This window comes from Mirounga angustirostris, unplaced genomic scaffold, assembly GCF_029215605.1.
Source record: "Mirounga angustirostris isolate CCGP_5_RB_7025 unplaced genomic scaffold, mMirAng1.0.hap1 SCAF_16, whole genome shotgun sequence".
In the NCBI taxonomy this organism is placed as follows: domain Eukaryota; kingdom Metazoa; phylum Chordata; class Mammalia; order Carnivora; family Phocidae; genus Mirounga; species Mirounga angustirostris.
The window spans coordinates 27072217-27091316 of record NW_026991724.1 but is presented as its reverse complement, the minus strand read 5'-3'; the positions used below and the strand labels follow the sequence as shown (position 1 = coordinate 27091316).

The following is a 19100-nucleotide window of genomic DNA, read 5'->3' as shown; positions in this document are numbered from 1 at the left end:
AGTTGAGACTGGGCTGGGTGACCTTCTTGCCATAGGATCCCAGGCCCCGGCTCCCAATCCCAGCCGGGGGCCTGGGACCTAGTAGATGCTCAGTAAACACTCTAGAGTGAATGAATGAGGATTAGCAGATCACGTGCTCAGCTCATAGTCAGTGCTTAGCAGCACAGTAAGTTGGATTCGCATCCCCCCTCTGGGGCAGTGCAGGGCCGGTCACCCACTCAGCCGTGAGGGGGTGACGTATTAGTCAAGGCCTATGTGGTTAAGTGGGAGCTGGACTCATGGACACGGTGACGGGGCCTATGTGAACTGCACGTGAGCTGCTGGAAATAAGACCCGACCACCGGAGTCTGGGAGGGCTGTGTCATGAAGTCTCGTGGGCAGATGAGGAAACTGAGGCACAGAGAGCCAGAGGGCTTGTCCACGGGGCCTTGTTATGGGTGGAGCCCAGAGCTCCCCTCCATGCCCTGAGATGGGTCTCTCCACACTTGCTCCAGATGAACTTGGAGGAAAACAGAACTGCCTTAGAGGAAGCAAATGCCAGTAATTAGCCATGACAGTGGAAGGGGTACATAGAATTTGGGGGAAGTCATATGCGAATGAAAGAGTAAATTCTATGTTGAGGATAAGGACCAACTCAGGCAGAATCTGAGCAATGTGGAGGGTCTGTCCATTCACTGATTTCTACGCTCATCTTTTTGATTCAGCAAGCATACACCTTGTGCATCAGTCACTGTGCTTAGTTAGGCCCAGGATACACAAGATGAATGAGATTGCAATGAACAAAGTCAAATTTTGGATAAGTTATCAAGAGTGAGCTTCCGGGGCACCTGGGTGGCTCAGTCGGTTAAGCGTCTGCCTTCGGCTCAGGTCATGATCCCAGGGTCCTGGGATCGAGCCCCGCATCGGGCTCCCTGCTCCGCGGGAAGCCTGCTTCTCCCTCTCCCACTCCCCCTATTTGTGTTCCCTCTCTCGCTGTGTCTCTCTCTGTCAAATAAATAAATAAAATCTTTAAAAAAAAAAAAAAAAGAGTGAGCTTCCTAGTGGCCAAAGCAAAGAGGGAAACCTGCGCTATCATAAGCTCCACTCTAGCCACAGGATGCCAAAATATTAATCGCCCAGGAGAAGCCCAGGTTTTCCTGGCAAAATGAATGTCTTAGATGCGCACGGCCACTGTGATCTGTCACTAATCTGACAGGGGCGACTTGGCCTTGTGCATGTCTCATAGGTAAAGATTGACCGACACAGATAGTAACTTCGAACTAAATACGCCCACCGGAGACTCATTTTTCTTCATTCTCCTTTTGTCAAGCTTGTGCCTTTGTCGTCCCGCCATCAACACACCTGTCCTTCCATCTCTCTACCCCCATCTCAATGGTCAGGGGGTGACACCTCCTCAGGGTGGGGTGGTACAGCCCATGTCTGTACCCTCTCTGACCCCCACTTCTATCCCCCTAGACTGCCAGGAACTGCTGCCACTGCCAAGCCCCATGGCCTACATCCCTAGTGGGGGCGCCCCGGCCGCGGGGGCGGCGCCCATGGGCTCCCAGTATTGCGTGTGCAAGGTGGAGCTGTCAGTGAGTGGCCAGAACCTGCTGGACCGGGATGTGACCTCCAAGTCTGACCCCTTCTGCGTCCTCTTTACAGAGAACGACGGCAGGTGGATTGAGGTGAGATCCCTCCTTGTGCGTCTGGGGTAGGCAGGGGGTGGCTAGGTTGCTGGGGAGGGACTCCCACTGGATCCTGGGACCTCCAGGTTGTGCCCTTGGAGGGAGTTGGAGGGTGGAACAGGGATTACTTAGAAGATTGTTGCTTTTAAAATTAAATTTTAGAGGCCATCTGGCTGGCTCAGTCAGTGGAGCACGTGACTCCTGATCTCAGGGTTGTGAGTTCAAGCACCACATTGGACATGGAGCCTGCTTAAAAAAGAAAATTAAATTTTATTTAAATGTATTTAGGGGCACCTGGCTGCCTTAGTCAGAGAAGCATGTGGCTCTTCATCTTGGAAAGGTCATGAGTTCGAGCCTCCCATGGGGTGTAGAAATTATTTAAATAAATAAAATTTTATTTTATTATTATTTTTTAAAGATTTTACTTATTTATTTGTCAGAGAGAGAGAGAGCAACCACAAGCAGAGGGAGCGGCAGGCAGAGGGAGAAGCAGGCTCCCCACCAAGCAGGGAGCCCAATGCGGGGCTCGATCCCAGGACCCCGGGATCATGACCTGAGCCAAAGGCAGACACCCAACCCACTGAGCCACCCAGGCATCCCTAAATAACTAAATTTTTTTTTAAGATTTTTTTTTTTTTTTATTCATTTGAGACACAGATACAGAGAGAGGGAGAGAGAGAGCATGAGCAGGGGGAGAAGCAGAGGGAGGGGAAGAAGCAGACTCCCCGCAGAGCAGGGAACCCGACGCAGGGCTCGATCCCAGGACCCTGGGATCATGACCCAAGCCGAAGGCAGACATCCAACCGTCTGAGCCACCCAGGTGCCCCAATAAGTAAAATTTTAAAAAATAAATAAAATGTATGTATATTACTACTTAAAATAATAATTGTGTTTAAGCTATTATAATTTAGAGATTTATATTTATAATCATATTGTTTTATATTGCAATATATTTTCTTTTATTTTTATTTATTTGACAGGGAGAGACACAGTGAGAGAAGGAACACAAGCAGGGGGGTGGGAGAGGGAGAAGCAGGCTTCCTGCCGAGCAGGGAGCCCAATGCGGGGCTCAATCCCAGGACCCTGGGACCATGACCTGAGCCGAAGGCAGACGCTTAACCACTGAGCCACCCAGGCGCCCCATATATTGCAATATTTTTAATTACTATAATATATAGTTAAAACCTTAGAGTTTTACAAAATGCCTGCTTCCATTTTTAAAATAACTTTCCACATTTATTCCTAAATGAACGCACAGTCAGTGAGGAGCAGACAGAGAAATGGGGAACTCAGGCTTTGGTCCCAGAGCTGGAGCGAGACCCAGGTCTGTCACTCCCTGCTGTGTGGCCTGGGGCAAGTGGCTGTCCTTTTCTGAACCTGTCTCCTTATCTGTGAAATGAGGATTTTTTTTCCCCCTGTCTCCCTTGCAGAGTCCCAGAACTAGGGATGTGGATGGTGTCAAGGACTTCTGAGCCTGAGGGCTAGGGAGAGATGCAGCTTGAGGAAGGATTTTGAGAAATCCAAACCATTAACACTTTCAAGTTCTAAAAGTTGCTTTGTTTTTACTTTATAAGGGGTCTATGTTCATTGTAGATTTAGAAAAGACAAACCTAAAGAAGACAGTATGGTGGGAAACCTGTGTGTCAGGGAGAACCACTGGTAACGGTTTGGTATCCGGCCTTTGAGGTGGTTTTATATGCAAGTAAAATTTCCAAAATATGTATCTATTTTTAATAGTTCTTCAACTGAGCCACAGTGGACAGCCCACTGAACATACTGTGGTTTACAAAGAGTTTCCACAGGTGTTGGCTCCTTCTTACGATGCCAAGGAAATGGTGCTGAGGTTGTTGACCCATTTTACAGAGGGAAAGCTAGGGCCCTGAATGGGTAGAGACTTCTCTGTGTCACTCGGTGCGATGGTAGCGCAGCCAGAAGTGGGAGGTGGGACATGGGGTCACCCGAGGACTGAAGCCAGTGTGCCTGGAGCATCCTGGTCCCCTCTGCCAGGTCTCTGGAGCCCCCACCTACCACTCAGGGAACGGTGTCCTCCCCACTACACCCCACCCCCACTCACAGCACACACACACACCCCACCACCACCCCCCGGACAATCTCTCTCTCACCCAGACTGGCCACCCTTGCTAAAAATAGCCCAGGGCCAAGACCTCTTCCATCCCTGCTCCTCCAGCCCTTGGAAAGGGACTGGGTGGGAGGAAAAATCAACACAGCCCGGGCCCCAAAATAGACCATCACCCGGACTCTGCGGTTTGGGGCCTCCATGCAGAGAGGCCAGGAGGCGGGGTTCCTGTCCCCGCCCAGCCCTGACCCACAATACAAGGCCCAGCCTTGGTTTCCATAGTAGGTGGGGGGTGTTGGGCTGCACAAGGCCCAGGTACAAACATCTGCCCCCACCTGCCCCTATGGACCCCTCCTTTTTTCTGTTCTGTCTCTCAGCTTCCATGTGAAATGTGGTTTGGAAAAAGGGTTCTTCCAAGGGAAAAAGGATGGAAACCACTGATAGTCAAATCCCGTCGTTTTACAGAACTGGAAACTGAGGCCCTGAGGGGAAAAGGGACTTGCTGTCTGTCACTTACCTAGGCAGGGACACACCTCGAGCTCTTGCCCTGGCTCCTAGTATGGCGCCGGGCCAAAGACTTCAGAGTTTCAGTGCTAGAGTCAGACCTAGGTTCAGGTCCTGACACTGCCCCTCGAGCTGTTCAACCTTGGGTAAGTCCCTTAACCTCTCTGTGCATCAGTGTCCTCATCTGTGAGCTCGGAGTGGTAACTGGCCACGAGTAGGTGTTCAGCCAGTTCGCAGAATGATGCCAGGAAGCCCGAGAAGGCGTGAGCCAGCTGCCTGACCCCGGGTCCTGTCTCCCTGACCCTCTGCTAGTATGACAGGACGGAAACCGCGGTCAACAACCTCAACCCCGCGTTCTCCAAGAAGTTCGTCCTTGACTACCACTTCGAGGAAGTGCAGAAGCTCAAGTTCGCCCTATTCGACCAGGACAAGTCCAGCACACAGCTGGAAGAGCATGATTTCCTGGGCCAGTTCTCCTGCAGCCTGGGCACGGTGAGCTGGGCCCCTCCAGGGGGCCAAGGGCAAGGCAGTCCCCACGCCCGTCATCACGCTGCTCCCAAGGACGGGGCGGTGCCTTGGACCAAGTCTCTTCCGCCGCTTGCTTTCCCTAGTCCCGTCTTCCTGGCTGGCTTCCAAGGTAGCACTGAAAATGCAGATAGCCTTGGGGGCCAGCAGGTACAAAAGGGGGTGAGTAGCCTGCTGGTTTGGGGCCAGGCTGAAGAGTTCCCAGAGCACAGTGTCAGCAAGCTGTTGCCACACAGGAATGGGGACCCTGCGTGGCCAGAGCTTCTGACTGTTAGAAGTAAATCAGATGTGGTCTTGACTTCTGGCGCAGGAGCATCTGACCAGCTGGCTTACTGTGTAAACTTGGGCAACTTCCTTTCCCTCTGCGGGCCACACTCCCCCCATCCAGCTCCGTCCTTGGTGAGCGTAGGGAGGGCTGGGAGCCCCTTGCACCAGTTCCAACCATCCTTATGGCTGTGTGCCCTTGGGCGAGCCCCGCCTCCCCCCCCCTTTCACTCGGGGCTAATGATGACCGCCCAGCCTCAGTGATGGTGGAGGAAGTGCGCCCGCTGAAATGGCCTGGACCTTCCAGGAGAAGGGATGGACCAAGCCTGGGCCGCCGCTGCGAGAGAAGTAGGGCGGGTCCTGGGATTCCGGCCTGGGGTCCAGCCCCCCAGGGGTAACGGGAGCGAGCTGCAGGGTGAGCGGCCGCCCCTGGCCCAGAGAGAGGGGCAGGGCTGGCAGCCAGTGGCCAGGGCCTGGGGAGAGCTGCGGCCACGGGGTGGGGAGGCCTCTGGACCAGAGCGAAGGCCCCCGAGGAGTGTGACGTGTGCCAAACAGCCTTTCCACGCTCCTGGTCTTCCGGGGCCCTTGGACGCCCCCAGTGGCTGCACCCGCAGGACAGGGGTGCCGGCGGTGAAGGCCCCCAGGGCACAGAGCAGGTGGTGAAGGGCGAAAGTGGGCTGGGGAGGAAAACCAGCACGGGAGGATAGGAACGTGCACAGATGAGCCCAAACACTGGCATTTCCCCCAAGAAGCTGAGAACCAAGGTGGCCCCCGAAGAGCGTGGGAATGGGGTGTACAGAGATGGTGGAGGGCAGTTTTACAGTGTGTTCTGCTTTCCCTGTCTCTATGGTCTTGATGGCTGAGCGCTGTGTGAATGTCTTCCCTATTCGGAGCATGAAAATAGGAGTCAGGATTCGATCTTCTCCATCAGGGATCACAGCCTGTGGGTGAGGGGCGGTATCTGTAGATGGCTTTAGGGGAGGCCGTGAGGGGGCTCGACTCCCTGCAGGTGCCTCGGAAGGTGACCCTTGCAAGAGCCTTTGCCTGGGGGCAACCAGGTCAGTGGGGGTGGGACTGGGGGATTCCACACCAGCTGTGGGCCCTCGGGCAAGTGTCAGCACCTCTGGGCCTCTGTCTCCTTCGCTGCCCAGTGGAGTTAGCTGCGGTTGCTGGCTGCCTCCTGGGAGGACAGTCATGCAGGGGTGGGCTGTGGCCAGCGCCCGCGTGGAGCCGCGTGCTGTGAGTGGTGGCTGTTGAGCGTTTTTCCTCCCCGCCAACCCTCAGGAGCGCCACTCTCCTCTCTCCCGCCCCCCCCCAGATCGTCTCCAGCAAGAAGATCACTCGGCCTCTGCTGCTGATGAATGACAAGCCTGCAGGGAAGGGCTTGATTACGGTACCAGCCCCCTTCCTGCTCTCTGCACCCCTCCGCCTCTGCCCGAGGCCCTCCCCCATCAATGGGCTGCTTCCCTGGCAGATAATCACCAGTTTTGTTTGGAGTAAAAAGGCCCAACTTACAACTTAGCAACAGGTCTCTTAGCAACGGGCTCCTGGCACCACATATGATGCGTTGGGGGCCGCCAAGCTGGGAGTAGGGGGCTTGCCAGAGGCCCCAGTGGTCTCCTCCTCCCAGGGCTGGGGCGCTCCTACTCTTGGTCCCTGAAGGTCACTGTAGCCCTTCCAGCATGCCCTCCCCGCCTGGCCCCTGCCTGCCCTCGCTAGGGGGTCTTTGAGAAGCACCTTGCCCGCAGAGCTCTGTTTACGGTTACAGGGTTACAGTGCGCAGTGATCCCGGCCTGCCACAGGCCCTTTGTGCGGACCAGTCCTGGGTCCTCGCAGACTCCTCCAAGGCAGGGAAACCGTTTTACAGACGAGGGACCTGGAGCCCAGAGAGGCAATGCCCTGGGGCAGTTACAGGCTAGTGAGGCTCCCTCTCGGATTGTCCCCCTTCAGAGCCCGTGCGCTGCCGGAGGAATTGGCTGGCTGGACGGAGGAGGCCAAAGCTGTATGTGCTCATATGTAGTCACCCCCCTGCTCTGGAGCCTCCCTGGCTCCCCACTGCCCCTGGAGCTTTGCTTTCAAGGCTGTGACGAACCCCACCTCGCTTTCCTTTGTGTACATACTCTGGGTTCCAGGCAAACTGAATTCTTAGCATACCACATCTGCATCTACTGTTCCTGCCACCTGGAATGTTCCCTCCCCGCCTTCCCCCCCCCACCTCTTGGGGTTCAGAACCTCCCCATCTATGTACCATCTATATAACTTCACTAGCCAGCTCCCCTCCACCTGGAAGTCAACCCAGCGGCTCCTGCTTCCCCCCCCCGAACTGGGAGACCCCCCCCCCCCCGCCAGCATTGCCACGGTGTCGCTCCAGACCTCAGGTCCTTCCTCTGTGGAATGGGGGCAGTAATAGGATCTACCTTGCAAGGTTGTTGAGCAAGTCTCTGCTGGAGGAAAGGCAAGGCAAGGAAGCCTAGCATCCTGTCTAGCTCTGTGTGGGGTTCTGGAGGGTCCAGTAGCTTGTAGGTGAGGCTGTCCTACAGGTGTGAGGGAAGAGGTAGCCCTAGCAGAGAGAGGCCCCCGCCCACTTGTGTTGCTGTTGGCCCGAGGGCTTTCTCTGCCACTCTGTGGGGAGGGGGAGACAGAGGCCCAGAGAGGGCAAAGATGGACCCAAGGTCACTCAGCTGGTCCATTGCTGGCTGGGTTGGAGCCAGAGGGCCATGGCTGAGGGCGAAGGCATGGCAGACAGATGACAGTATGAGCTGACAACAGCAGAGGGAGCTCAGGTGACTCCTGTCCCTGCCCTGGGCCTCAGTTTCCCTAGCTGCACAGTGAGGTTCCTGGAATACCCCATGCCTTGGCGTTTTGAGGTGGCTATGCTCCCGGGGTCTGCAGTGGGAGCCCGAGGGGGCCTATCAAGCTGCTCCCTGGCCAGAAGCTCTCCCCAGGGCTCGAGACCACCCCTCATATCTGGTAACTGCTTCACAGGGCCTCCCCTCTTGAGCCACGTGGGGTCACTTCTGATCCCTCAGATTCACATGGGTTACCCCATTTTCCAGAAGCTAGACATGGAGGTTTTGAGAAGACGAGAGGCACGTCCAGGGTCGCCGGTATTGTCCCTCCTCTCCTTTCCCCTTGCCAGCCTGGAGAGCTGACCCCTGGGTACCTGTGCTCACTGCCTGGCAGGACGCCAGGGGGAGTCACAGGGGCAGGTCCCAACCCTCACATTCCCCCGACCTCACAGATTGCCGCCCAGGAGCTGTCGGACAACCAGGTCATCACACTGAGTCTGGCGGGCAGGAAGCTGGACAAGAAGGTGAGGCAGGCGAGAAGGCGGGTTCTCCATCAGGGAGCGGTATCCCTCCCCCAGCCCAGGGTTGTGGGGCCTAGTCTTGCTGCTTCTGGCCATCACCTTCATTGCCCCCCACCCAGGAACAAGCCCATAGCTCAGCCCACCCCAAATTCGGACCTCTTTACCACTGAGGTAATGAATTTGCCATTATTTAGAGGTATTCAAGACATAACTGGAAACCCACTCCTGGGGATTCCCTGTGTCAGTGTAAATGCTGGGATCATTACAGTAACCTACAGGGCCCCACTGGGTGTGTCCACAGCACCCCCTGATCTCACCCCCTCTGTTTTTCCCACCTTCATTCTGCCTCAGCCAAATTAGCCTCCTCATTGTCTCAGGATTGCACCAGGCACCCTCCTGCCTCAGGACCTTTGCACTTGCTATTCCCTCTGCCTGGGATGTTCTTTTCCCTGAATATTCCCTGACACTATTTTGTTTTTAAGATTTTATTTTTATTTATTTGAGAACGAGCACAAGCAGGGGGAGGGGCACAGGGAGAAGGAGAAGCAGGCTCCCCACTGAGCAAGGAGCTTGATGCAGGACTCGATCCCAGGACCCTGGGATCATGACCTGAGCCGAAGGCAGATGCCTAACTGACTGAGCCACCCGGGAGCCCCTCCTGACACTTTTTTTTTTTAACTTAAATAAATGGATTTTTAAAGGACATGCGGGGCGCCTGGGTGGCTCAGTCGTTAAGCGTCTGACTTCAGCTCAGGTCATGATCCCAGGGTCCTGGGATTGAGCCCCGTATCGGGCTCCCTGCTCAACAGGGAGCCTGCTTCTCCCTCTGTCTGCCTGCCACTCCCCCTGCTTGTGCATGCTCTCTGTCAGAGGAATAAATAAAATCTTTAAAAATAATAATAAAATAAAGGACATCCTATCCCTTCTGTGACGTGCTGGGATCATTTCAGTTTTTCAGATCCCCACTAAAATAAAATCACATCCTGCTGCAGGCATCCATCACCCTTTTGACGCCCTGCCCCATCTACGTTGGAGCGCCTGCAGGCTCCAGGTCTCAGGGTCTCTGAGCACAGGCTTTGGTAACCCTGGGATGGGGCGGTTTCCCCTGCGGGAGCTGGTTGGCCCCAGGGGGCCCACAGCTCCCACCCCTGACGCGGGGTTGGGGAAGGCAGCTCCCCCCCCAACCACCGCCTCATCTGAATCTGGTAGAGCCATGCCTCCCTCACCTGCATCCTCCTGCTTCCTCCAGGACCTCTTCGGAAAGTCAGACCCATTTCTTGAGTTTTATAAACCAGGAGATGATGGCAAGTGGATGCTGGTTCACAGGACTGAGGTGGGTGCACGGGGCTCTGGGGTCTCTAAGGCAGTGGTCCAGCTGCCCGTCTCCCTCCCCCCCCCCCCACCAGTGTCTCAGGACAGGGCTGTGAGGTCACCGCTGTGCAGGGAACGGGAAAAGCCACGGTGGCACCTCAAGGACTTGCTCCCTTCCTGCCACAGGGATGCTCATGCCATCCCCAGGAGCGTGGCTGTGGGCCTCTCTGCCTTGCCATCCCCATCGGACTGGCCCAAGCCCAGAGCACTGCTGCCCTGGGCCTGCACTCAGCCTTGGCCCTCCCTGTGCTGCAGGTGATCAAGTACACGCTGGACCCTGTGTGGAAACCATTTACTGTACCGTTGGTATCCCTGTGTGATGGGGACATGGAGAAGGCCATCCAGGTGAGGGGGCTCGGGGAGCCCTGCGCCCCACCCTGCCAGGTCCAGCCTCCCAGGCTCTCCCAGGCTTGCTGGGGATGCCCTGGCCAAGCTCTTTCTTATTAAGATGGAAAAGCAAACCTAGGTAGGGGGAGAGGCAGGGGACCTGGGCTCTGGTCTCACATCTGTCTGACCCTCTGAGCCATCTGGGCAAGGCCCCCGTCTCCGTGAGCCCTTCCTGAAACAGGAACAGAACGACTGCCCGGTTCTTGCCAGAGGCCTGCGGCACTGCCACCTGGGACAGCGGGTGTGCAAGCGACCAAGGGTTGTCACTGTGATGAGGACAGTGATTACTGGTCGCTACAGAACCTCAGTCCCCATGCACAGTGACTGAGAGCAGATGGGGTAGATGGAATCAGCGAGGCCAGGGCAGGGATCCCTGAACAGGGTACTAGGAAACTTGATTCTAGTTCTGGGTCTGCTGCTGCGGCTGTGAGACTTTGGACAAGTGCTTCCCTCTCGAAGCCTCAGTTTATCCATCAGTGGAATGGGTATGATAATTCCTGCCTTCTTCCTAGGACTGGCAGCTAGATTAGCGAGCATGGAAAGCTAGGATTTCTTGTGCCTATCTCAAGGAAAGGAATAGTCTAGGGAGACAAGAGGCATGTCCAGTGTCACCCTAGGGAGGGCCCCACGCCATGGCCCGCCAAGGCACAACCCCAGACAGATGAGGAGCTGAGTGACGGGTATGTGGGGAGTCGAGCTTCCTGCTCCAGAGTGTACAGCCTCCATTGCTGGGGTGCTCCTTTTCCCAGTAATCATGGAAGGCTTCCTGCGGGAGGCAGTTCAGGAGCTCACAGCATCATCCCAGGCCAGCAAGGCAGATGCTCGAGAACAGGGGGAGGCACCAGCAAAAGGAAGACATGGGGTTTGCTCAGGTGGCTGAGAGGGGCCAGAGAGCACCTCCCTGGGGGCTGCTCTGGGGTGACCTCCGTGGACCCACCCCAGGTCATGTGTTACGACTACGACAACGACGGGGGCCATGACTTCATCGGCGAGTTCCAGACCTCGGTGTCGCGGATGTGTGAGGCTCGTGATGGCGTCCCGGTGAGCTGGGCCTGTGTGTGTGACCCTGAAACCTCAGCAGGGGACGGGTGAGGGACACAGGCTTAGAACTGGGCAGACTGGGGCTCAGATCCCACCTCTCTGGCTGCATGACCTTAAGTAAGACATCCAGTTTCTCTGAGCCTCAGCTTCCCCATCTGCCAAATGGGGCAGAGGGGGAGACTGGGAAATAAATGAGATGATCCTGGTGAAGTGCCTAGCATGTGGTGAGCACTCAAGAGCTGTTAAATGAAGTCACCGCTAGAGGCTGGGCCCTGGGTGATGGTTCTGGGTATATGAGTGGACATGATGTAGATGAGTTAGCATCTGGGGTGGGAAACAGATGCAGGTCCTCCTGCCTTGGGCAAGCACCGCTTGGTGTGAGCCTGAGGTAGCCAGAAACTGTCTGGGTGTGGACATCTGGGAAGGCTTCCTGGAGGAGGCATGCTACCCCCTGATCAGGACTGTGGAGGGGATCCTGGGGCTCAGGAGACGGTCAGTCCCCCAGGGAAGCCCCAGGCTGAGCTTCTCTTTCCCTTATGTTGTCCAGGTGGAGTTTGAGTGCATCAACCCCAAGAAGCAAAGGAAGAAGAAGAACTATAAAAACTCGGGCATCATTATCCTGCGTTCCTGCAAGGTGAGCCAGCGGGGGTGGGCCCAGAGCAGGGGCCCAGTTGGGGGGATCATATCCCATCACTGCAGAAGGGATAGACAGAGCACTGAGTATGGAGCCAGCAAGGCCTGGATTCAAATCCTGGTTCTGCCACGTCCTGACTCTGGGATCTGCTGAGCTTAACCTCTCTGGGCCTCAGTCTCCTCATCTGTAGAATGGGGATGTTAACAAGGTAAAAAACAAAGGTGAAGGGTTAGTCTCATATCACATTCCTGGGATATAAGGAGGTCCAGGAGGGCATGAGATGACCTTCCAGGGCCTCTCCTGGTTAGAAGGTAACTGCTTCCCATGCTGGCGGCTTGCCCGTTGCATGTCTGGCACCCCAGGGGCAGAGGGACATCCGGCGGGGGCCCAGCAACATCATCAAGGGCTCAGGTCACTGTGACTCCCGTGGTGCAGCTGGGGCCGCTGGGGCCTCTGAGGCGCGGAAAGGGAATGAAGTTCACAGCAGCGGTGGTCAGGGCCGCCCCTGGATGCCCAAGAGCCGGCATCTGCTGGAATCGGGCAGGGTGCTCAGGAAGGCAGCCTAGACCCGGCATCCTCCCTGTGCGGCCTGGCAGCCCCCGGCCCCCGAGCCTCTGCAGCCTGGTCTGGAGACCGCGCGGTCTGGCGGGGGCTTCCACGACTGCTCGCTCCATGAGGTCACGATGCCAAAGTGCCCTGGGAAAGCTAAGCTGGCAGCTGGTGGCATGGGGTCCTTGTTCCTGAAACTTCTGTCACTCGTACTCCCCTTCGTGATTTTTGCCACCTGCCTTACTTAACTACTTTTTGTAATCAGCCCTTTCCCCCCACCATTCTTGGTTTTTTTCTTTTTTTTTTTCTTCAATACATTTATTTTGAAAGGAACCCCCTTATAACTCCACCCAAATAGGAAGGCCAGTATCTACTTTCGCCAAAGGAGCAAAAGGCCATCAAAACAAACACGAGGTGTTAGCAGCTTGATTATAGCAGAAGGCCTCGGGCTGGAGGCCTGGTCGTTCTCTGCTCAGGGTGGAGGTCCGTCAGGGCTAAAGAGGGCTTAAGGACCGGACAGCAACAAACTGAGACTTTCTCTGCTGTGTAATTGGTAGGTACAACTGACAGTAGGCCCAGGGACCCTGCCTGGAAGGAGCGTGCGTGCTCGCGCGCGCGCGCGCGCGTGTGTGTGTGTGTGTGTGACCGACCCACTGGAACTGTTGCTCTGAGAGCTTTGTTATAGAGAGATCTGGGGTTCGTTGTAATCAGCCCGGGTCTTCCCTTGGCCTCCTTGACTCTACTCAGGCTTTGGGGCACAGAGCAGTCAGCCCCCCAGCTCCCCCTGGGAACTATGGCCAGGTGGAGGGCCGGCCCTCAGGTGCAGGCCAGAGACCCACTGACTCCCCTGATTCCTTCCAGATAAACCGGGACTACTCCTTCCTGGACTACATCCTGGGAGGCTGCCAGCTCATGTTCACTGTAAGGCTCCCCCACCGCAACCCCCCACCTCCCGACCCCAGTGAGGACCCTCCCTGAGGGCTTGGGCGACTACTACAGCAAGACAGACTGGGGATAAACTTCAGGAAGGACTTCCCCAGGGCAAGGGGAGTATCTGGCCCAGAGGAGAGGGCATAGGTGGCTGAGCCTGAGTCCGGGCTTAGCTGTAGGTCAGGGCCTGGCTGCCCAGCCCTCAGAGTGTTGCTGGCTACACCCCTGCAGAGGGAAAAGAAGCTGAATTCCTCCCTGCCCGTCAGAAGGCCTTCCTGTGTCCTCTGCTACCCCTCCTGTTTGCTCACTCAGTTCCATCCACACGGGTCCTCACTGTTCCCCTAAGATGCCAAGCGCCTTTCTGTCCGAGCGCTTTGCATCTGCTGTTTCCTTTATCTGGAACGCTCCTTCCGGAACCTTCTCACGGCTGGTGCCCTGACATCCCTTCGGGCCATGGCATAGAGGTCACCTCCTCAGGGAGACCTCCCCTGATGCCCTCCTGTCGCTCCTTGTCACTTCCCCTATTTTGTTATCTTCAGAACACTTAGCCACTCTGAAGTTATTTAAGTATCTTTCTCTTGTCCCTGTTTGTCCCACCCCAAAGACTGTGAGTGCCCCAAGTGTGGGGACTTTGTTTTGTTTGTGTGCCAACCTCAGCAAACCACTCAGTGCCTGGCACATAAGTAAGTGTTGGGTAAATGAGTTGTCCCTCTGTCCGTGGCCTGGGGTGTATGCCCCCCAGACTCGTCCCGCTCATCTGGTCTTACGCTCCTCACTTGAAGGGGACCTCTGGCCCAGGGGGAGGAGGTACTGGGTCCCGTGCTCTGCCCACCTCCCCGCCTTGCCACCACTTCTAGATCCCACGGGACTGGAGGTCACCTGCACGACTCTGTGGAGTCAGGGGATTGGCTTTGTTGACCTCTAACCCCACTGGTCACCACACCCCCCTCATTCCAAGAGGCTGGGCTCTCCTGTTCCTTCTGCATGTGTGTGTGTGTTCATTTAACAAATGGATACCAAGCACCTCCTCTGTGCCAGACCCACCCCACATGACCAAGTTCCAAGGTAGCCATCTGTCTCCCTAGATCCCTCTCCTAACCCTCCCCTGCTGGGCAGGCTCGCCCCCCTACCCGTCTGTGCTACCCCTCCAGGGGCTGAGCTGGAGTTCCCTGGGGTCTGAGAGAGCAGATCTTAGCTTCAGCCCCTGCGGAGCACCTTCTCTGGTGCTCTCTGCCTCGCCCTGGCCCTGGCCCTGGGGGCGTGTGTCTTGCCTACAGTGAGCACCCACTCTGGGCAGATGGGCACTGGCCTACCAGGCAGCCCCAGGTCCCAGAGCCCCCTGGGGGCCTGAGGGACAATGTGGAGGTGGCTTGGGGTGAGGATAAGGTGTCTGGGAAGGCTTCAGTGGGGCAGGGACATCTGAATTGGGCCTGAATGATGGAGGAGAATGAGAGAGGGAGAAGAGATGGCCTGGCTCTTGAGGTAGAGGGAACCTCATGAATAAAGGCCTGGAAATGGAAACAGAGGAGTGTGTGGGTCATGACAGTGAGGGGGACAAAGGAATTTGGGAGTGTGAGTTGACTTTGTGTCACATCTGGCCAGTAGAGTTTATGCTTGGGCAGTAGGGACCCACTGATGGGATTAGAGCCAAAGGAGTGACTCAGTCGTTTCTAGGTTTCAGACCATCTTATGGAAGGGTGGGTTGGCACTGGGAGATGAGTGACTTCCCATGTCCCATTAGCCTCTTTGTTCCCTGGGATAAGCTAGGGAGCTGGAGTCTCTCTGGCCACGCTGGGTGGCCTTTTTCTCCCCACTCTACAGGTTGGGATAGACTTCACAGCCTCCAACGGGAATCCCCTTGACCCTTCCTCTTTGCACTATATCAACCCTATGGGCACCAACGAGTATCTGTCGGCCATCTGGGCTGTCGGGCAGATCATTCAGGACTATGACAGGTAAGCTTGAGGAGGGACTCTGGAATCAGCTCCGGCTCCATCCAACCCGGAAGCTCAGCTTGTCAGAGCTGGAAGGGACCCAAAGATCCTCAAACCTGGGAATGGCCAACACATGGTATATGTGCCTTATTGCCCCTTCCTACACCTGTGGCAGACATTGCTAGTCGATTGCTGACCTCTTCCCTACCGAGCCGGATCCACACTGGAATCCTCCTCCACATGATACACCAAGTAGCCAGTAAGAAAACGAATCAAGAGGGAAAATGAAACTTGTTTGCTTTCATTGCAACTTTCCCTTTTAGAGCTGGGGAAGTGTAGGCCTGGGATGCAGGTAGAGAATTGATCCAAAGTCAAACAGATCAGGGGGACTAGTCCACAGGCATTCTGATTCCTGGGCCCGACACCCAGTGTCCTAATATTCTCACTCCCGCTGGGAACTTGGAAAGAGCAGCCAGCTGGTGTGGGCCTGCTTCCCATGACCCTGCTTCCTGGAGATCTTTGGGTTGGGGGGGGGGGGCAGCGGAAAGTCAGTGAAGGAAAGCTGTGTAGGGGGTGTGGCCTTGGAGGATCAAAAGTCACTTGAAGGTTATGGGATCATTGCCACAGGTGGTGCTCATTGGGACTCCCAGGCCAGAGGGTGGAAGGAGCAGGAGACCGGGGAGGGAGGTACAGGTGCCAGAAATTTGGCAGGAGCAACAGCAGGCTCAGGAATCCTGTGTGCAGTTGGCCTCCTTAAGAGAGGCAGCCTGAGGAGCAGGGTCTGACTCCCAGGGCCTAACGGGTGTGGCTGGGATCCCTGGCCACATTAAGAGAGGTATAGCACACAGGGGAAGGGAGGTGAAAGTCCCCATCTGCATGGTTGGGTGGAGGAGCCTCCTGCGGCCGCTCAGGAGTCCCTTGTATGCAGCTGCCCACTCGGTCCCTTCACTGAGCCTTCTCACGGGCATTCAGACTTACAAGAAGGCCCCAGTGAGTGCTCTTTCCCATCTCATGAGAGGCACCACCACTCACCCAAAACCCTTCCCTTTTTCCTTCCCTCATCTCCCCCGTTGTTCTTTCCGCAAATCCTTTCAAAACACTGGAGTCGAACCCCTTCTCCCACTGCCAATGCTACCAGCCTGTTCAAACCACCATCCCCTCCTCTCCAGATCACTTCCGTAGCTCCTCACTGGTCTCCATGCGTCTGTCCTAGCCCCTGGCAGTTTGTCCTCCACACAACAGCCAGGGGGTTCCTCAGTATTCACGTTGAGTGAATGAACCGGTGAGACATGAGCCCTCAAGAGTTCCCAGTCGAGGAGCAAGACGGGAGAATCACTGGAGCTCTGAGAGACCAGCTTACCTTGCAGCAGGAGCTACAGGAGCACCAGAGGGAGAGGGATTCTCAGGTCTCAGGGAAACCTACAGAGAGAAGGGGCCGTTTGAATTGGGCCGTAGAGGACGAGTAGGAGTTTACCACAGGGAACAGACTGGGGACAAGTAGTTTGAGAGAGGGCACAACATGATTGAAATTGGAACGTGAGGGTGCCCTGTGTGCTTGGGCCACAGCTAGTGGTCTGTGGCCAGGGCTGGGGCGGTGGGGTGTGAGGGAGGGCAGGTGGAAGCAGACGAGAGTAGGCTCTAGGGCTGGATGATGAAGCGTCTTGAAGCTAAGCCGGGGCTCTCAGAACTTTTCCCAGCCACAAAAGGGAGGTTGAGAGACAGGCAGTACATTTCCATAATGACTGCGGTTTAGTGGATGCCCGAGGTCCCAGCGTGAGAAGGATCTAGATGCTGCTGCCCACTGGTGAGAAGTGCTGTGACTGATTAGCCATGTCTGCCACAGGTGTAGATGGGCTGAAGCCTCACATTCACCAGGTACTCAGAGGGGGGTGTGAGCTCAGTAGATCATTCAAAGAGAGCTCTTTCTAGAGGTGGTGGGCCTTTTCCTTCTGTCCTTGGAGGTGTGCGAGGCCGAGTGGGCCCAGCCCTGGTTGGGGGCTGGGAGGGGTGAGTGTGGGCGGGTGAGGCCTCTGTCTTGCTGTCTCATAGTGGGTTTCTTCTCCTCTCTCTGTATTAGTGACAAGATGTTTCCGGCTCTGGGCTTTGGGGCCCAGTTACCCCCAGACTGGAAGGTGAGTGGAGCTGGGCTCTTTCCTTTTGGTTGAGGTGGGATTTGTGTGTATGGCCTCTCTTGATTCTGCTTTGGAAGAGCCTGGGGGCCCAGCCTCCCTGCCTTCTCTGCATTTACCCCAAACCCACACTCATGGCTCAGCCTGAACCTCACGCCGGCCCTGGGGCTATAAGAACGAGCGGGACCGTTATGGCTGTGTCCCCTGGTATTCAAGTCAGGTGGGGAAGACAAGTAGGGTGCCAGATTTGGCCAACAAAAGTCCAGGACACCCAGTGAAGTTTGAATTTCAGATAAACAAATTTCTCAAGTATAAGTATGTCCTAAATACTGCCTGGGATATACTTACATTAAAAAGTTACCCATTGTTTATCTGGAATTCACATGGAACGGGGCATCCTATATTCTGTCCGGCAACCCCAAAGATGGGCAGGGTCGTCAGTGCAGAGATGGGGCAGCGTGGGCCTGGGAGGAGCCCAGAGGAGGGCCCCAACCCGGCCTGGGGGTAGCAGAGAAGGCTTCCTGGAGGAGGCAAGGTCTAAGTCAAGAAGGGAAGGGAAAGGAGGAGTTTGCAGAGTGACTGGAGGTGGTGATGGGGCAGGGAGGGTGTTCAAAGCAGAGAGAACCCGGGCAAAGCCTGCGAGGAAGAGGGCCAGGGCCAGGTGGAGGAACTGAGAGTGGGCGTGCTGGCTCTCTAGGGAAGCTGGAGAGAGCCACGACTAGTGGGCTGGGAGGCCAGCCATGCAGGGCCTCAAATGCATGTTAAACAGCAAAGGGCGGCCACTGCGGGGTCCGTGTGGGGTGTTCTCAGCCAGCTGCCATTTTGAAGGCCCGCCCTGACTGCTGAGTGGGGGACTGGCTGGGGTGAGGATGGGCAGGACGGAGAGATGAAGAGAAGGAGTGATGGCCATTCTACAGGCGGAAAAACAGAGGCTCAGAGGACTTGCCCAAGGCCATGTTTAATTCCAGCTGGGCAAGCGGACCCTGAAGTTTATTCTCAGAATCTGCTCCCCCTCCAGTGAGAAGCCTGGGGATGGGCACAGAGGGCTCCTAAGCCTGCATGCGTGTCTCAGCTCGTGCCCCCTCTCGTCTGCCCTGCTGTGCCCCCTGCTGTTTTCCAGAGTGAGCTGGGGAGGGACGATCTTCACCTCGAATTTCAGGGAGTGGCTCTGTGGCCTGCTGGCTATCGGACGGTGGGCCCGGGGCGGGGGCAGGATCCTGCAGGACCAAAGCTGGGCCTCTGGGCAGACCGCGATGCCACTGGGGGCGGGGCAGGCTGGGGCGGCCAGGCCCGGCAGGAGCCCGTTGCTAGGACACCGCCAGCTTTGAGAGAACTCTGGCTGAATGAGAGGTTTTCTCGCTCAAAAGCCTCCTTGGAAATGTCACAGGGCAACACAGGGCTTGGCCAGGCTGGAGTGCCCGGTGGTGCCAGGAGGGCTGCCAGAGCCAGGCCGGGCGAGGGCGGATGGTGCATCCCACCTCCCCTGCCAGGCCCGGCCTCTCGCGGCCCCTTACCTCCCTCCCCTTCTAACTTGCCTGGCTCCTGCCACTTGAACCTTCTCTCATTCATTCCCGCCTCAGGGCCTTTGCACGTGGCCTTCCCCTGGCCTGTTACTCCTTTTCACTTTTTTCCCCCCACTCTAGAGGCCACGAGGGCATTCCCTGTGGGAGGCCTTCCCTGAGGGAGCTCATGGGGGGCCCCTCCTCCCGTCCCGGGCTCTGTCCTCACAGAACCTTATGGTCACCTCAGTATGTGTGGGTTTGCTCATTTGTCGCCTC

General features: G+C 56.4%; 1 protein-coding gene across 5 annotated transcripts in view; it reads left to right on the top strand.

The window, feature by feature from the left end:
- The window catches only part of CPNE2 (copine 2), a 49066-nt gene that overhangs the window by 13577 nt on the left and 16389 nt on the right, over positions 1-19100 (top strand). For 3 of the 5 annotated variants that reach the window (XM_064580675.1, XM_064580674.1, XM_045891071.3), the window contains exons 2-12: positions 1456-1667; positions 4561-4740; positions 6356-6430; positions 8279-8350; positions 9597-9680; positions 9974-10063; positions 11048-11146; positions 11694-11780; positions 13191-13250; positions 15081-15214; positions 17271-17325. In XM_064580675.1, coding sequence (XP_064436745.1) covers positions 1488-1667; positions 4561-4740; positions 6356-6430; positions 8279-8350; positions 9597-9680; positions 9974-10063; positions 11048-11146; positions 11694-11780; positions 13191-13250; positions 15081-15214; positions 17271-17325 — 1116 coding nt within the window. In that variant the 5' untranslated portion in view covers positions 1456-1487. The remainder of the gene's footprint in view (positions 1-1455; positions 1668-4560; positions 4741-6355; positions 6431-8278; positions 8351-9596; positions 9681-9973; positions 10064-11047; positions 11147-11693; positions 11781-13190; positions 13251-15080; positions 15215-17270; positions 17326-19100) is intronic. The other 2 variants (XM_045891073.3, XM_064580676.1) reach the window with 2 other exon arrangements.